This window comes from Dendrobates tinctorius, unplaced genomic scaffold (assembly GCF_039654945.1).
Source record: "Dendrobates tinctorius isolate UK_male_01 unplaced genomic scaffold, ASM3965494v1 ptg000464l, whole genome shotgun sequence".
Taxonomy (NCBI): domain Eukaryota; kingdom Metazoa; phylum Chordata; class Amphibia; order Anura; family Dendrobatidae; genus Dendrobates; species Dendrobates tinctorius.
Window position 1 is genome coordinate 1,013,663 of NW_027362126.1, and position 18,877 is coordinate 1,032,539.

Consider the following 18,877-nt stretch of genomic DNA (forward strand, 5'->3'; position numbering starts at 1 on the left):
TTGTGAAATACGTTATGGATTTTGAACGTAACTGGAAGAGCCAATCGAAAAGAAACAGGATTAAGAATCTCCAAAATCTTATAAGGTCCAATAAATCTTGGCTTAAATTTTGGAGATGCAACCTTCATAGGAATATTCTTAGACGACAACCAAACCATATCACCCACTTTAAACCGGGGACCAATGGTCCTATGCCGGTTGGAAAAACTCTGGGCCTTTTCCTGAGAGAGTGACAACTTATCCACCACTTGGTCCCATATCTGCTGCATTCTCACAACCACAGTGTCCACACCTGGGCAAGATGAAGATTCCACTTGCCCTGAAGAGAATCGAGGATGAAACCCAAAATTACAGAAAAAGGGTGACATCAAAGTGGCAGAACTAGCTCTATTGTTCAGCGCCAATTCGGCCGTGGGCAAAAATGAGACCCAATCATCTTGATCAGCAGATATAAAACATCTTAAATAAGACTCCAGGGTCTGGTTTGTTCTCTCAGTCTGCCCATTGGTCTGGGGATGAAACGCGGAGGAGAAGGATAACTGAATTCCCAGATTAGAACAAAAGGCTTTCCAGAATCTGGAAACAAACTGGACCCCTCTATCGGACACAATGTTCTCAGGAATCCCGTGTAACCGAACCACCGGTTGTAAAAACAAGGGTACCAACTCAGCAGAAGATGGTAACTTTGGGAGTGGTACAAGATGGACCATCTTCGAAAATCTATCACAAATCACCCAGATAAGTCATTCTCTGAGAGACCGGAAGATCAGAAATAAAATCCATTGAGATATGGGTCCATGGCCTCTTGGGCACCGGCAGGGGCATCAGCAACCCACTAGAACGAGAACAGGGTTTAGACCGAGAACAAGTTCCACAGGACTGTACAAAATTCCTGACATCACGAGACAAGGCAGGCCACCAAAACGACCGACTCACCAAATCTCTGGTACCAAAAATACCTGGATGACCAGCCAATGCGGAGCAATGGACTTCAGATATCACTTTCTTTCTCCACTGGTCAGGAACATACAATCTTCCCTAGGGCAACGCTCAGGCCTATCCTCCTGAAATTCCTCCAGGGCGCGTCTCAAATCGGGTGAAATGGCAGAAAGAACTACCCCCTCACCTAGGATAGTAGTAGGCTTGGTCACATTATGAGAATCAGCAAAGAAACTCCTAGAAAGGGCATCTGCCTTAACATTCTTAATGCCCGGAAGAAAAGATACCACAAAATTAAAACGCGTGAAAAACAAGGCCCATCTAGCCTGTCTAGGATTCAAGCGTTTGGCCGACTCCAGATAAATCAGATTCTTGTGATCGGTGAGGACCACAAATTGATGTCTAGCTCCCTCCAACCAATGTCTCCACTCCTCAAATGCCCATTTCATGGCCAGCAATTCCCGATTTCCCACGTCATAGTTGCGTTCAGATGGGGAAAACTTTCGAGAAAAGAAGGCACAGGGATTCATCTTAGAAGTCACAGGGTCTTTTTGGGACAAAATAGCTCCTGCACCAATCTCAGAAGCGTCTACCTCCACTTGAAATGGAAGTGAGACATCAGGTTGCCGTAAAACTGGAGCTGAAGTAAATCTCCGCTTAAGCTCCTGAAATGCTGATACAGCCTCTGGAGACCAATTCAGCACATCAGCTCCCTTCTTGGTCAGATCAGTCAGTGGTTTGACAATACTAGAAAAATTACCTATAAATTTACGATAGAAATTAGCAAAACCCAAAAACTTCTGGAGAGCCTTCAAAGAAGTAGGCTGAGCCCAATCAAAAATGGCCTGTACCTTGGCCGGGTCCATTTCAATAGTCGATGGAGATAAGATAAATCCCAAAAATGAAATCCTCTGTACACCAAAGAGGCATTTCGATCCCTTAACAAACAGGGAATTCTCCCTCAAAATCCGGAACACGGTCCGGACATGTTCCACGTGGGAATCCCAATCACTAGAAAAGATCAAAATATCATCCAGATAGATGATCAAAAACTTATCCACAAAGTCTCGGAAAATATCATTCATAAAGGACTGGAAGACAGAAGGGGCATTAGAGAGCCCAAAAGGCATCACCAGGTACTCAAAATGTCCCTCCGGAGTATTAAACGCAGTCTTCCATTCATCCCCGTGCTTGATGCGAATAAGATTATACGCCCCCCTGAGGTCAAGCTTAGTAAACCAGCAGGCACTCTTAACTCTGGAGAATAAATCAGACATCAGAGGTAACGGGTTCTGATATTTAACCGTCACTTTGTTAAGGGAACGATAATCAATAAACGGTCTTAATGAACCATCTTTCTTGGCCAGAAAAAAAAAACAGCGCCTAAAGGTGACGAGGATGGTCTAATATGACCCTTCTCCAATGACTCCTTAATATAGGATCGCATAGCATCATGTTCGGGTACAGATAAGTTGAAAAGCCGACCCTTGGGAAATTTACACCCAGGCATCAACTCAATTGCACAGTCATAACTCCTATGAGGAGGCAAAGACGCAGACTTGCTCTCACTAAAAACATCAGAAAAATCAGCCAGATAATCAGGAATATCATGAGACTGAGGAGAGGTGGAGAAAACAGGAGCATCCCTAAGAACACTCTGACAACCCCAACTCACCACAGACACAGATTTCCAATCCAAAACTGGGTTATGAGTTTGCAACCAGGGAAACCCCAGAACAATAGTATCATGCAAATTATGCAGCACCAAAAATTTACAATTTTCTTGGTGGTCTGGGGCAACTTGCATTATCACCTGGGTCCAATACGGAGGTTTATTCTCCGCCAAAGGAGTGGCATCAATACCCCTCAAAGGAATAGGTGTCTGCAGAGGCGTCATGGACAAACCACAACGTTTAGCAAAGTCCATATCCATCAGATTCAGAACTGCTCCTGAATCCACAAAAGCCTTCGTGGAAATGTGGGCAAGGAGCAGATCAGAGTAATTGCCAAAAGGAACTTAGGTTGTACACTGCCCACAGCAAATGTGTGTGCAAAACGTTTCTCTCGTTTAGGGCAGACAGAAAAAACACAGCTTATTACGCCTTCTAAACTCCTGATGTTGCGCCCTAGACAAAACCCCATCACATTACACAGGTTCAGACATTTGTTCAAAACGTGGCAGCGCCTCCCGTGTAGTTTTAAGGTCACGTAAACGCCGATCAACTTGAATGGCTAATGACATAGAGCCATCCAGACCAGAGGGAACAGGAAATCCCACCATAACATCTTTTACGGTCTCTGATAAACCTTTCCGAAAGAGAGCTGCCAATGCACTATCATTCCATGTAGTAAGGACCGCCCACCTTTGGAATTTTTGACAGTACAACTCTGCAGGATCCTGACCTTGGTCTAATGCCAACAGAGTTCTCTTAGCTTGATCAACGGCATTAGGTTCATCATACAACAACCCCAAGGCCTGAAAAAATGCATCCACATTAGTCAGAATAGGATTTTCAGGTGTCAGAGAAAAAGCCCAATCCTGGGGATCGCCGAGCAGCAAGGAGATGACAATTTTAACCTGCTGCACAGAGCTCCCCGATGAGTTAGGCTTCAAGGCAAGAAATAATTTACAATTATTCTTAAAATTCAGAAATTTAGACTGATGCCCAGAAAACACATCAGGACTAGGAATCTTGGGTTCAGCAGCATGTGACTGAATGAGATAGGTGGAAATTCCCTGTACTTCAGCAGCAAGTTGCTCCACACGATCAGACAGTTGCTTAATCTCCATTAGGAGAGGGAAAAAAAATCCTCCTTTGGCCCCAGAGAAAAAGAGGAAAAAATATAATTATTATAAAAAAAAAAAAATTTTGACGCTTTTTCTTTTTCTTTTTTTTCCTTTTTAAACAACTTTCTCCTGCTTTTGAGTACCCTAGAATCTGCGGTATGGCTGGTGATTCTGTTATGAATGGGTCACCAAGGAGGAAAAAACAACACAAGCCAAGTCTCAGAAAACCAGAGAGGTTGGTAACTATGCAGATTGTAGATCCCTGATCTTACCGCACAACTAGCAGCAGTCGTGGAGCGTGCCTACGATGATCCTAGACGCCTCGTCACAACCGGAAAGCTACATAAGCCTAAAGCAGGAAAAAAGGAAAAGTAACTGAAGTCACTAGACTTCTCCCACTATATCATCACTCTGAAATATTCTGAGACAGATCAAAACGAGGCCAATCTAATAAGGGACCAAAAGGCAAATACAGATAAATAGGAGTGGAAATTCAGCACAACCCCAGCAGGGGTTGGCTGACCACAAAAAACTGAATTGACCAACAAGAGCAAGTGTGAACAATAGCAAAAACAAACTTAACTTGAGAAGACTGGAACAGAGCTGAAGTCCAAGACCTGAGAAGCAGACTGAATCACCAGCACCAGGATAGGCCATCGGCTGTCTTATATCCAGTCTGATACTCCAGAGATCCAATCGTTATCCTCCTCATCAGGTGGCAGATCAATACCAATTAAACCAACCTCACTACCTCCTGTCACCACCAGAGGGAGAACGGAAGGAGAACTCTCAACTGGTGGAGCAGAAAATGAGTTCACAACAGTTCTCATTAATATTAGTGGGCGGAGTCAGCAGTTTCTCTTTAGTATTGGAGGATGGGTTCAGCAGTCATCTCATTAACTGCTTAACGACCAGAGGTATTTTTGGTTTTTCATTTTCATTTTTCGCTCCCCTTCTTCCCAGAGCCATAACTTTTTTAGGTTTTGGTCAAAATGGCCAGGTTAGGGCTTGTTTATTGCAGGACAAGTTGTACTTTTGAAAAACACCATTGGTTTTACCATGTTGTGTAATCGAAAACAGGAAAAAAATTCCAAGTGCATTGCAAAAAAAGTGCAATTCCACACTTGTTGGTGTTTTTTTTTTTTTAAATCGTTTTCACTAAATGCTAACACTGCCCTGCCATTGTGATTCTCCAGGTCATTACGAGTTCATAGACGCCAAACATGGCTAGGTTCTTTTTTATGTAAGTGATGAGAAAAAATTTCAAACTATAAATATCCAAACTATTCCAAAATATATATTTTTTAAAAAAATTGTGCCATTTTCCGATACCCATAGCGTCTCCATTTTTCATAATCTCAGGTTGGTTGAGGGCTTATTTTTTGTGTGCCGAGCTGACGTTTTTTATGATTCCATTTTGGTGCAGATATGATCTTTTTTTGGTCGCAATGTCACGGCGAACCAAACAAACGTAATTCTGGCGTTTTGACTTTTTTTTGCTACGTCATTTAGCGATCAAGTTAATCCTTTTTTTATTGATAAATCAGGCGATTCTGAACTCGGCAATACCAAATATATGTACCGTATCTTGTTTTTTTTATTGTTTTATTTCGAATGGGGCAAAAGGGGGGTCATTTGAATTTTTATATATTTTTTTTTTTTATATTTTTAAACTTTTTTTTTTCTTTTTGGCATGCTTCAATAGTCTCCATGGGAGACTAGAAGCTGCCATAACACGATCGGCTCTGCTACATACAGTCGATCAGATCACCTGTATACAGCAGGTGATAGCAATCCGGCAGTAACAACCATAGGAGACCTCAGGTTTGCATGACAACCAATCGATGACTCATGTTCACATGACTTGGGTCACCGATGGACGGATTTCCGGCTCGATGGCTGGAAGCGCACATTAAATGCCGCTGTCAGAGTTTGACAGCGGCATTTAACTGGTTAATAGTTGCAGGTGGATTGCGGCTGTTCCGGGCACATGTCAGCTGTTCAAAACAGCTGACATGTGTCAGGAAAGATGTGGGCCCACCGTCGGAGCCCAACTTCAAAGTCCAACATTGGCGTAGATGTACGCCCGATGTTGGAAAGGGGATAATATTAGAGGGTGAGGTGAGCAGAGTCATCTGATTATCGCCAGAGGATGGGGTGAGCAGAGTCATCTCATGATTAAGGTGCCAGGTCTCCTCAGCCTGTAGTCAGCCTTCCCCATATGTGTGATCATACATTGCAAGCTGTGACAGGTCAGAGTGCTCGGGCCTTGACCTATGGGCAGAGTGCTATGCTCAGTGCCATGGATTAAATACATCATTTTTCTCTGATGCAGGGATACAACTCCTCACAGGAATACATAGCGACACAGGGACCTCTGCCCGACACCAGGAACGACTTCTGGAAGATGATTCTCCAGCAGAAATCACAAGTCATCGTGATGCTGACCCAGTGCAACGAGAAGAGACGGGTACTGCTGCTCAGCCAATCGGGTCGTCACGTGTGGGAAAAGCTAGGCACAGTCATTATTCACCTTCATTGTATCACAAAATATAGACCCCCTAAACTGCTACAGACCCCAGAACAGTCCTTCTAATGAATATGGTCCTTGTGGAGTGTCAGAGCACAGCCAGGGGGTCACGCAGATCCCACCACTGTCATCAGCTTGTCGGGGTACAAGACTCCGCTGCCACCAATCGTCAGGATAATTACATAACTGACTGACGAGTGATGAATGAGGCCAGGGCTGCTTCCACTGCTAGGCCGCTTATTGGAGAACTAACTGAGCATATGGTATATACACCTCCGATTCCAACACATGGAATATATATAAACGGGATTGCCATCAGGGCATTACTGACCTGACTGGCGTATGGGGCCCGATGATCAGAGGGGGCTCGCATCAGGCCCCGTTTCTTCTGCTCACCGGTCCCTAACAACAGGTTTCTGCCGGTGCAGAAACTGAACCTGCATCCGAGATGCAGGTTCAGTTAAACTCTATTGCCGTGCGGGCCCACACGACAATAGTTAAAAGCAGTCAGCCAATCTGAGGCTGGCAGCTGACTCAGCGCGCACGTCGCCGGCATATGACGTCATTGTCATTCTTAGGCTAGTCCGCGCTGAAATGCCTGGGATAGATGTCGGCGCTGGACCGCGGCCAGGTAAGGAGAAAGTGTGTTGTTGTTTTTTTTTCGTTTTTTTTTAATTGAAAGTGGCAAGCCTGGGGCAATGCGAGACATGGGGGGAGAATGTGAACACATGGGGCTGAGTGGAGACCTGGGAAGAATGGAGACCTGGGGAAGGATGGGAGACACGAGGGCAGAATGTAAAGACATGGGGCAGAATGGAGACCTGGGGCAGGATGGGAGACTTGGGGGCAGGATGTAAACATGGCGCAGAATGGGAGACACGGTGCAGGATGTAAACACATGGTGCAGGGTGGAGACAAGGGGCAGGAATATGAGGTAGGATGGAGACAAGGGGCAGGAATATGGGGCAGGGTCATGGTGCAGGATGGAGACAGATGGGGCAGAATCATGGTGCAGGATGGAGCCAGATGGGGCAGGATCATGGTGCAGGATGGAGACAGATAGGGCAGAATCATGGTGCAGGATGGAGACACATGGTGCAGGATCATGGGGCTGGATGGATACAATTGGACACAGATGGGGCTGGATCATGGGTCAGGATCATGTGACAGATGGGTCAGGATCATGGGACAGATAGGGCAGGATGGGGAGATCATATGGGGCAGAATGGATACTCATGAGGGCAGGATGGGAGAATATATGGCTGGAGCCAGGAATGAGATACATGGGGTCAGGATGGGGGATATTATTACCATAGGGGCTAATTAAGGGATATATTTATTTTATTTTTTGAGGATACTGTTTTAAATGGGGGGCGGTCCTGTTACTGTGCAGAGCGACACGGTCGCCTTTTTTTATTTATCTGGTGTAGTGTAGAAGTTGGGAAAAAAATAAGTAATGTGTTCTGCAAGTGGAGCTCTAGATAACTACTATTTCCTGCAGAGACAAACCCTGGCTGGAAGACGTGATGGTGGTCTGTGCTGGATGAAGATGAAAAGCGAAGAAGGACTTCACCTAGAGACGTCACTGGTGAGTCAGTATGTTACCTGTACACTGACACTATACACTAATGCAGAGTTCCTGTGTACATTGTCACCAGTGATCACTGTATTACCTGTACAAAGACACTGCATACTAAGTACAGATCTCCTGTGTATAATGGCACTTATGGTGATATTGGCATTGTGTGTCTTTTTATTAATGATCAGTATTGTAGTATTCAGTCACTATGTGGTGGTAACATGTTGTCCGGCCATGGTGTGGTGGTATTTATCCCTTGTATGTGCTATTATTTGGTCACTGTGTGGTGTTAATATGTGGTGTTGTGAGTTCATTCTCTGGTTCACCAGTTGTGAGTTCTCCTTCCAGATTCCCTCTGGTGGTAACAGGAGGTAGAGAGGCTGATTTGATCGGTGGTCATCTGCCACCTGAGAATGAGGATGACGATTGGATCTCAGGAGTCTCAGATTGGATTTAAGACAGCCGACGCCCTATTCAGTTGCTGGTGATTCCTTCTGGCTTGTCAGCTCTTGGTTTTCAGCTCTGTTCCAGTGATCTAAAGCTAAGTTTTTCTGCTAATGTTCACACTTGATTTTGTTGGCCTATTCAGTTTTTTGTGTGGTCTGCCAGCCCCGTCTGGGGGCTGTGCTGAATTTCCACTCTTATTTATCAGTATTTTGCCAATTGGCTTTTTGTCCCTTACTAGTTCAGTCTCTTTTTGCTCTGTCTCAGAATATTTCAGAGTGCTGATATAGTGGGAGAAGTCTAGTGACTTCAGGGTTAATTTTGCTATCAGAAGTGTTGGACATGATTTTTGTAGGGTTTTCTGCAGATTGCAGACAGTGTCTTTCCTTTCCTTACCTGTCTAGTTAGGTTGGGCCCCATCATTTGCTCAGCCTATTTTCCTGCCTGTGTTTGTGCCTTCATCTTGTTTCACCGTCAATACATGTGTGGGGGCTATCTATTCCTTTGGGGTCTGCTCTGGGGCAGTTAGTTTTCCCTTTTCTTGCTTTAGGCTCACTTAGCCCTCCGGCCGTGACGAGGCATCTAGGAACATCGTAGGCACGCTCCACGGCTACTGCTAGTTGTGTGGTAAGATCAGGGATCTGCAATCTGCATAGTTGCCAACCTCTCTGGTTTTCTGTGACTTAGCTTGTTTTGCTTTTTTCTCCTCGGTGACCCATTCATAACAGAATCACCAGCCATACCGCAGATTCTATGGTACTCAAAACCAGGAAAAAGTTGTCAAAAAAAAAAAGTGTCAGAATTTTTTTTTTTTTTTTTATATTTTTTCCTCTTTTTTCTCTGGGGCCGTACGAGGATTTTTTTTTTCTTTTTCCTAATGGAGATTAAGCAATTGTCTGATCGTGTGGAGCAGCTGGCTGCTGAAGTGCAGGGAATTTCCACCTACCTCATTCAGTCACATGCTGCTGAACCTAAGATCCCTACTCCTGGTGTGTTTTCTGGGGATCGGTCTAAATTTCTGAATTTTAAGAATAATTGTAAATTATTTCTGGCCTTGAAGCCTAACTCATCGAGGAGCTCTGTGCAGCAGGTTAAAATTGTCATCTCCTTGCTGTGCGGCGATCCCCAGGATTGGGCTTTTTCTCTGACACCTGAAAATCCTATTCTGACTAATGTGGATGCATTTTTTCAGGCCTTGGGGTTGTTGTTTGATGAACCTAATGCTGTTGATCAAGCTGAGAGAGCCCTGTTGGCATTAAACCAGGGTCAGGATTCTGCAGAGTTATACTGTCAAAAATTCCGAAAGTGGGCGGTCCTTACTACATGGAATGCATTGGCAGCTCTCTTTCGGAGGGGGTTATCAGAGACCGTAAAAGATGTTATGGTGGGATTTCCTGTTCCCTCTGGTCTGGATGATTCTATGTCATTAGCCATTCAAGTTGATCGGCATTTACGTGAACGTAAAACTACACGGGAGGCGCTGCCACCTTTTTAACAAACGTCTGAACCTGTGTAATGTGATGGGGTTTTGTCTAGGGCGCAACGTCAGGAGTTTAGAAGGCGTAATAAGCTGTGTTTTTTCTGTGGAGATGCCTCTTATACTATTTCTGTCTGCCCTAAACAAGAGAAACGTTTTGCACACACATTTGCTGTGGGCAGTGTACAGCCTAAGTTCCTTTTGGCAATTACTCTGATCTGCTCCTTATCCACGTTTTCCACGAAGGCTTTTGTGGATTCAGGAGCAGCTTTGAATCTGATGGATTTGGACTTTGCTAAACGTTGTGGTTTTTCCATGACGCCGCTGCGGACGCCTATTCCTTTGAGGGGTATTGATGCTACTCCTTTGGCGGAGAATAAACCTCAGTTTTGGACCCAGGTGATAATGCGAGTTGCCCCAGACCACCAAGAAAATTGTAAATTTTTGGTGCTGCATAATCTGCATGATACTATTGTTCTGGGTTTTCCTTGGTTGCAAACTCATAATCCAGTTTTGGATTGGAGATCTGTGTCTGTGGTGAGTTGGGGTTGTCAGTGTGTTCTTACGGACGCTCCTGTTTTCTCCACCTCTCCTCAGTTTCATGATATTCCTGATTATATAGCCGATTTTTCTGATGTATTTAGTGAGAGCAAGTCTGCGTCTTTGCCTCCTCATAGGAGTTATGACTGTGCAATTGAGTTGATGCCTGGGTGTAAATTTCCCAAGGGTCGGCATTTCAACTTATCAGTACCCGAACATGATGCTGTGCGATCCTATATTAAGGAGTCATTGGAGAAGGGTCATATTAGACCATCCTCGTCACCTTTAGGTGCTGTTTTTTTTTTGTGGCCAAGAAAGATGGGTCATTAAGTCCGTGTATTGATTATCGTTCCCATAACAAGATGACGGTTTAATATCAGTACCCGTTACCTCTGATGTCTGATTTATTCTCCAGAGTTAAGAGTGCCTGCTGGTTTACTAAGCTTGACCTCAGGGGGGCGTATAATCTTATTCGCATCAAGCACGGGGATGAATGGAAGACGGCGTTTAATACTCCGGAGGGACATTTTGAGTGCCTGGTGATGCCTTTTGGGCTCACTAATGCCCCTTCTGTCTTACAGTCCTTTATGAATGATATTTTCCGTGACCTTGTGGATAAGTTTTTGATCATCTATCTGGATGATATTTTGATCTTTTCTAGTGATTGGGATTCTCATGTGGAACACGTCCGGACCGTGTTCCGGATTTTGAGGGAGAATTCCCTGTTTGTTAAGGGATCGAAATGCCTTTTTGGTGTACAGAGGATTTCATTTTTGGGATTTATCTTATCTCCATCGACTATTGAAATGGACCCGGCCAAGGTACAGGCCATTTATTATTGGGTTCAGCCTACTTCTTTGAAGGCCCTCCAGAAGTTTTTGGGTTTTGCTAATTTCTATCGTAAATTTATAGGTAATTTTTCTGGTATTGTCAAACCACTGACTGATCTGACCAAGAAGGGTGCTGATGTGCCGAATTGGTCTCCTGAGGCTATCTCAGCATTTCAGGAGCTTAAGCAGAGATTTACTTAATCTCCAGTTTTACGGCAACCTGATGTCTCACTTCCATTTCAGGTGGAGGTAGATGCTTCTGAGATTGGTGCAGGAGCTGTTTTGTCCCAAAAAGACCCTGTGACTTCTATGATGAATCCCTGTGCCTTCTTTTCTCGAAAGTTCTCCCCATCTGAATGCAACTATGACGTGAGGAATCGGGAATTGTTGGCCATGAAGTGGGCATTTGAGGAGTGGAGACATTGGTTGGAGGGAGCTAGACATCAAGTTGTGGTTCTCACCGATCACAAGAATCTGATTTATCTGGAGTCGGCCAAATGCTTGAATCCTAGACAGGCTAGATGGGCCTTGTTTTTCACGCGTTTTAATTTTGTGGTCTCTTTTCTTCCGGGCACTAAGAATGTTAAGGAAGATGCCCTTTCTAGGAGTTTCTTTGCCGATTCTCTTAGTGTGACCGAGCCTACTACTATCCTAGGTGAGGGGGTAGTTCTTTCTGCCATTTCCCCCGATTTGAGACTCGCCCTGGAGAAATTTCAGGAGGATAAACCTTAGCGTTGCCCTATGGGAAAATTGTATGTTCCTGACCAGTGGAGAAAGAGAGTGATGTCTGAAATTCATTGCTCCGCATTGGCTGGTCATCCAGGTATTTTTGGTACCAGAGATTTGGTGAGTCGGTCCTTTTGGTGGCCTGCCTTATCTCGTGACCTCAGGAATTTTGTACAGTCCTGTAGGACTTGTTCTCTGGCTAAACCCTGTTCTCGTTCTAGTGGGTTGCTGATGCCCTTGCTGGTGCCCAAGAGGCCATGGACCCATATCTCAATGGATTTTATTTCTGATCTTCCTGTCTCTCAGAGAATGACTGTTATCTGGGTGATTTGTGATAGATTTTCGAAGAAGGTCCATCTTGTACCACTCCCAAAGTTGCCATCTTCCGCTGAGTTGGTGCCCTTGTTTTTACAACAGGTGGTTACATGGGATTCCTGAGAATATTGTGTCCGACAGAGGAGTCCAGTTTATTTCCAGATTCTGGAAAGCCTTTTGTTCCTATCTGGGAATTCAGTTATCCTTCTCCTCCGCATTTCATCCCCAGACCAATGGACAGACTGAGAGAACAAACCAGACCTTGGAGTCTTATTTGAGATGTTTTATATCTGCTGATCAGGATGATTGGGTCTCATTTTTGCCCTTGGCCGAATTCGCACTGAATAGAGCTAGTTCTGCCACTTTGATGTCACCCATTTTCTGTAATTTTGGGTTTCATCCTCGATTCTCTTCAGGGCAAGTGGAATCTTCGTCCTGCCCAGGTGTGGACACTGTGGTTAAGAGAATGCAGCAGATATGGGACCGAGTGCTGGATAAGTTGTCACTCTCTCAGGAAAAGGCCCAGTGATTTTCCAACCGGCATAGGACCATTGGTCCCCGGTTTAAAGTGGGTGATATGGTTTGGTTGTCGTCTAAGAATATTTCTATGAAGGTTGCATCTCCTAAATTTAAGCCAAGATTTATTGGTCCTTATAAGATTTTGAAAATTCTTAATCCTGTTTCGTTTCGATTGGCTCTTCCAGTTACGTTCAAGATCCATAGCGTATTTCACAAATCTCTGTTGAAGAGGTTTGTTGAGCCAGTGGTTCCTATGGCAGCACCTCCTGACCCTGTATTGGTTAAAGGCAATGTGGAATATGAGGTAGAGAAGATACTGGATTCCCGTCTGGCTAGACGGAGACTCCAGTATTTGGTCAAATGGAAGGGTTATGGTCAGGAGGATAATTCTTGGGTCTCTGCCTCCGATATTCATGCCAATAGATTGGTTCATGCTTTTCACCGGGCCCATCCTGATCGGCCTGGTGGCGTGGATGAGGGTTCGGTGACCCCTCCTCAAGGGGGGGGTACTGTTGTGAGTTCATTCTCAGGTTCACCAGTTGTGAGTTCTCCTTCCAGATTCCCTCTGGTGGTAACAGGAGGTAGAGAGGCTGATGTGATCGTTGGAGATCTGCCACCTGAGAATGACGGTGACGATTGGATCTCAGGAGTCTCGGATTGGATTTAAGACAGCCGACGCCCTATTCAGTTGCTGGTGATTCCTTCTGGCTTGTCAGCTCTTGGTTTTCAGCTCTGTTCCAGTGATCTAAAGCTAAGTTTTTCTGCTAATGTTCACACTTGATTTTGTTGGTCTATTCAGTTTTTGGTGTGGTCAGCCAGCCCCTGCTGGGGGCTGTGCTGAATTTCCACTCTTATTTATCAGTATTTTGCCAATTGGCTTTTTGTCCCTTACTAGTTCAGTCTCTTTTTGCTCTGTCTCAGAATATTTCAGAGTGCTGATATAGTGGGAGAAGTCTAGTGACTTCAGGGTTAATTTTGCTATCAGAAGTGTTGAACATGATTTTTGTAGGGTTTTTTGCAGGTTGCAGACAGTGTCTTTCCTTTCCTTTCCTGTTTAGGCCCCATTATTTGCTCAACCTATTTTCCTGCCTGTGTTTGTGCCTTCATCTTGTTTCACCGTCAATACATGTGTGGGAGCTATCTATTTCTTTGGGGTCTGCTCTGGGGCAGTTAGTTTTCTCTTTTCTTGCTTTAGGCTTATTTAGTACTCCGGCCGTGACGAGGCGTCTAGGACCATCGTAGGCACGCTCCACGGCTACTGCTAGTTGTGTGGTAAGATCAGGGATCTGCAATCTGCATAGTTACCAACCTCTCTGGTTTTCTGTGACTTAGCTTGTTTTGCTTTTTTCTCCTTGGTGACCCATTCACAACAATGTGGTCTGGTCATGGTGTGTTGGTATTTGTTCCATGTAAGCAGTATTATTGGTCACCATGTGGTGGTAATATGTGGTCTGGACATGGTGTGGCTGTACTTGTTCCTTGTATGTGGTATTATAGGTCAGTATGTGGTGGTAATATTGTGTCTGGCCATAGTGAGGTGGTATTTGTCCCTTTTGGATGTGATACAATTGGTCATTTTAAAAATTGAAACGTAAAATATACCTAAATTGTATTGGATATTTTAACAAATGTTTAATAGGTTAGACTAGGGCCCGGCAAAAAAGTCTACCTTGTCGTGGTGGCAAATTAAAAAAATCTTTTGGCCAAAACAAGAGCTGCTGACTATATGTGTGATCTGGTGATGGGAACTGTTAATGTTTGATTGAGAAGTGGAGTTTTTCCAAGAGAGAGCGGTGGGGCTGTAGACAGTTCGAGGGGTGGAGGCGGGGCTGGGGTGGAGCCTGGGAGGGAGTCTAAAGGGGCACTGAAAATTTTGCCAGTATGGGGCCCCAAAATTCCTAGTGGCAGCCCTGAATATACACTGTTCCAAATTATTATACAAAAAATATTTCCTCATATTTTCTCTAAATTACCTATATGAATTGCAGTCATTGTTATTTTCCAGTCCTCTAATATTCTAGTATAATTGCAATGTTTTTGAACAAACTGCCTATGAAAACAGGATATTTTAAAAAATAAGAAATCAAAATGCATGCTCCAATTTATTATGCACAGCAGAGTTTTCAACCTTTTTATTTTTATTTTGAACAAAAAAATGGTCAATTGTGGAATGATAAGCATTATCAGCTTATTACAGAATGAAATCAAACAGTTTTCAAGTCAAAACTTTCTTCTCGGTGATGTTACATTTGCACATAGGACCCCTTGTTCGAAAGAAGCTTCTGAACTCTCTTGTCCATTGAATTTGTCAGTTTTTGGATTGTTTGTGCTTCAATTGTTTTGCATGTGGACAGAATCCCCTCCCAGAGCTGTTGCTTAGATGTGAACTGCCTCCCACCATCATAGACATTCCTTTTTTTATGATGCTCCAGAGGTTCTCAATGGGGTTGAGGTCAGGGGAAGATGGTGGCCACACCATAAGTTTGTCCTCTTTTATGCCCATAGCAGCCAGAGAGGCAGATGTGTTATTTGCAGCATGAGACGGTGCATTATCAGCATGAAAATGATCTTGCTGCGGAAAGCACGGTTTTTCCTCTTGAACCATGGCAGGAAGTGCTGTTTTAGAAATTCCACATAGATTATGGAGTTCATCTTTACCCCTTCAGGGATCCTAATGGGGCTGACAATCTTTCTCCCCATGATTCCAGCCCAAAACATTACTCCACCTCCTCCTTGTTGGCGCCTTAGCCGTGTTTTTTTTTTGGGTGTCCATCAACCAGCCATCCTCCACTCCATCCATCTGGACCATCGAGCGTTGCACGGCACTCATCGGTGAACAAAACAGTTTGGAAGTCAGTCTTCATGTCTCGTTTGGCCCCCTGGAGCCATTTCTGCTTGTGTGCAGTGGATAGAGGTGGTCGACAGGATGGCTTACGCACAGCTGCAAACCTCTGAAGGACCCTGCATCTTGTTGTTCGGGGGACGTTGGAGGCACCAGCAGCTTCAAAAGCTTGTCTGCCGCTATGACAAGGCATTTTTGCAGCTGCTCTTTTAACCTGACGCAATTGCCTGTTGGAAAGAGTCCTCAATTTTTCCTTATCAGCACGCACATGTGTGTGCTGGGAATCAGCTACATACTTCTTGATTGTGCGATGATCACGATGAAGTGTCTTGGCAATGTTGATTGTAGTCACGCCTTGACCTAAATACTCCACAATTTGTTGCTTCTCAGCAGCCGACACATCCTTTATCTTTCCCATTTTGGCAAAAAATGTAGGCTGCTTAATAATGTGGAACAGCCTTCTTAAGTAGTCTTGCCTTTATTTGGACACACCTGCCAAACTAATTTGCACAGGTATCTGCAATTGCTTTCAGTGATAAAGAGCCCTGACACACATCACCATCAATGAGTTTAAATGACAAACAAAAAAATTCTAACCTTATCACTCCTAAACTCTTTTTGCATAATAATTAGGAACACAGTTTAAATGCCCCGATACGTTCACTACCAGCTCCATAATAACAAGAAAAAAGAACCACTACTTATTGCCACCACCAATCATTTATTACAGGCGGATTGTGTCATGATACCAGTGCTGGGTTGACCGGCACTTCTGGGGTTAATGTTTTGATCTCAGTGCAGACTCTTACCTGCAGACCTGGGACTTATTATGGTGGCCACTCATTGGTTCTGGGAAAGCTTCTTATAGCCTCAGGAAGCTCCCATCCCCCGTCAGTTATACTTTCGCCCTTGGCATTGTGTGGTGACCCGAGTGTGTTAGTGCTGTGTTCTGGTTGCTTGATTCTCTGTGAACGACTCGGTCTGTTCTCTGGATATTGCTTTGGATTCTGCTTGGTACCTTCTATGTCTGTTTGGTTTTGACCTCTGCTTGGCCCTGACTATCCGTTCTGTCTCATCCCTGGCACTTTACTGATATCTCTGTATATGACCTCCGTTTTGCCTGACTCTGAGTATTTCTGTATAGTGTCCTTCCATCTCTGAAAGCAGGACGCTAAGCCCCGCCCCCTTGCAGTTACATGACCGTAGGTCCTGTGACTGCTTGCTAAACCTCAGCATCCACAGGTCCTGTGTATCTGTACTTTCCGGCTGTACCTGACCCCGGGCCCCCATACAGAGCGGGTGAGTCCATGCTCTGCGGAGGCTGCACGCCGGCGCTGACAGGATCCTGACAGATTGGATGTCCGTTACTGATAACGTGGGGCCTCACAAGGCTTCAGGGTGCGGTTTAAATAGAAAGAGGAACAAAGCTGTTACATTGTTTATAATTAATCCAAAAAGTAGGCAGTGTTTATAAAAATATACAAATGGAGACAAAACAATACAGTATATACAATCACATAAAATAATGAGGATAAACAAAAAAAATGACTAGTCCAGATATCCTCAGAATGGTGCAGATCTGAGCGGAGAAGGGCGCTGCGATTGGAAAATGGTGCAGCCTTACAGAAGTTGTATCACCTAGCACTTAGCCATGATTATAATTCAGAGTCTGCTTTTATTAGATAGAAGTCATGCCCACATAGCTCCCCTGGGTGACCTCAGATTGGGGCTGCTGACCTCATTGAGGGTGAGGCTAGGTCTCAAAAAAATTATGGGATCTCCAATCTCCAGGATATCTGCCCTCCTGCAGGTCCCAGGCAATAGATATGTCATATTTCCCATGATGATTTTAGCTTTCTATTGATAGGAGTGTGACGATATGGCCATTTACTAAAGACAATAGGACAAATGGATGTAGAGCGGAGTCCAGAACTCTAAGGCTATGTGCACACACTGTGGACTGGTCTGCAGATTCTTATCTGCGGAACCGCAGGTAAAATGACCTGCGGTTTTGCCTGTGGTTTGCCACCTGGACAGTGGACTAGGTGGCAAACCGCAGCAGAATCCGCAGAAACAATTGACATGTCAATTCTTTCTGCGGATTCAAAACCGCAGCTTTTCCGCAGTTAAAAATCCGAAGCATCTGCACAGCAGAATGTAAATCCCATAGGATAACATGCTACTGTACACTGTCTGCAGAACTGCTGCAGTTCTGCTGCGGCCAAAACTGCAGCTGAACCGCAGCAAAAACCGCAGCGTGTGCACATAGCCTTAGAGACTTTTTCCAGCACAGAGCACTGGTTGCGTCGATATTGTTGTGTACTATTAGATATTTTCTTGCTGTGTTTTATTAGTGATTTGTTACTCGTCAGTCAATCCTCAGTGTTTCATGTTAACGATCAGTGACAATAAGCAGAGGAAGATGAGCAGGCTTATGTACAGTTGTGGCCAAAAGTATTGACACCCCTGCAATTCTGTCAGATAATACTCAGTTTCTTCCTGAAAATGATTGCAAACACAAATTCTTTGGTATTATTATCTTCATTTAATTTGTCTTAAATGAAAAAACACAAAAGAGAATGAAGCAAAAAGCAAAACATTGATCATTTCACACAAAACTCCAAAAATGGGCCAGACAAAAGTATTGGCACCCTCAGCCTAATACTTGGTTGCACAACCTTTAGCCAAAATAACTGCGACCAACCGCTTCCGGTAACCATCAATGAGTTTCTTACAATGCTCTGCTGGAGTTTTAGACCATTCTTCTTTGGCAAACTGCTCCAGGTCCCTGATATTTGAAGGGGGCCTTCTCCAAACTGCCATTTTTAGATCTCTCCACAGGTGTTCTATGGGATTCAGGTCTGGACTCATTGCTGGCCACCTTAGAAGTCTCCAGTGCTTTCTCTCAAACCATTTTCTAGTGCTTTTTGAAGTGTGTTTTGGGTCTGTGATAAAACACTCCGGGATCGCCTTTGCTGGGGTCAAAGGTCACGTGCGTTCAGCATGAAACTCAGGCGCACGATCCGGGTATAACCTGCAGTAACCACCGAACGACCAAACCGCTGCACGACCAGCTCTACCCTCGCCTATTGTATTATCACCCATCCCTTGTAGATTGTGAGCCCTCGCGGGCAGGGTCCTCTCTCCTCCTGTACCAGTTATGACTTGTATTGTTTAAGATTATTGTACTTGTTTTTATGTATACCCCTCCTTACATGGAATAAATGGCGCTATAACAATAAATAATAATAATAATAACTGACACTGGGTCAGGTTTATTAAAGGTGAAAGCAATGCATAAAGTAAATAAAAACATAAAACAAATCCTTGCCTGTGCGGCACTAACTA

At 44.4% G+C, this 18,877-nt stretch overlaps 1 protein-coding gene across 10 annotated transcripts in view; it reads left to right on the top strand.

The window, feature by feature from the left end:
• Positions 1-18,877, top strand: part of PTPRO (protein tyrosine phosphatase receptor type O) — a 570,099-nt gene that overhangs the window by 491,889 nt on the left and 59,333 nt on the right. For all 10 annotated transcript variants that reach the window (XM_073564603.1, XM_073564604.1, XM_073564609.1 and 7 more), the window contains one exon: positions 6,063-6,197. In XM_073564603.1, coding sequence (XP_073420704.1) covers positions 6,063-6,197 — 135 coding nt within the window. The remainder of the gene's footprint in view (positions 1-6,062; positions 6,198-18,877) is intronic.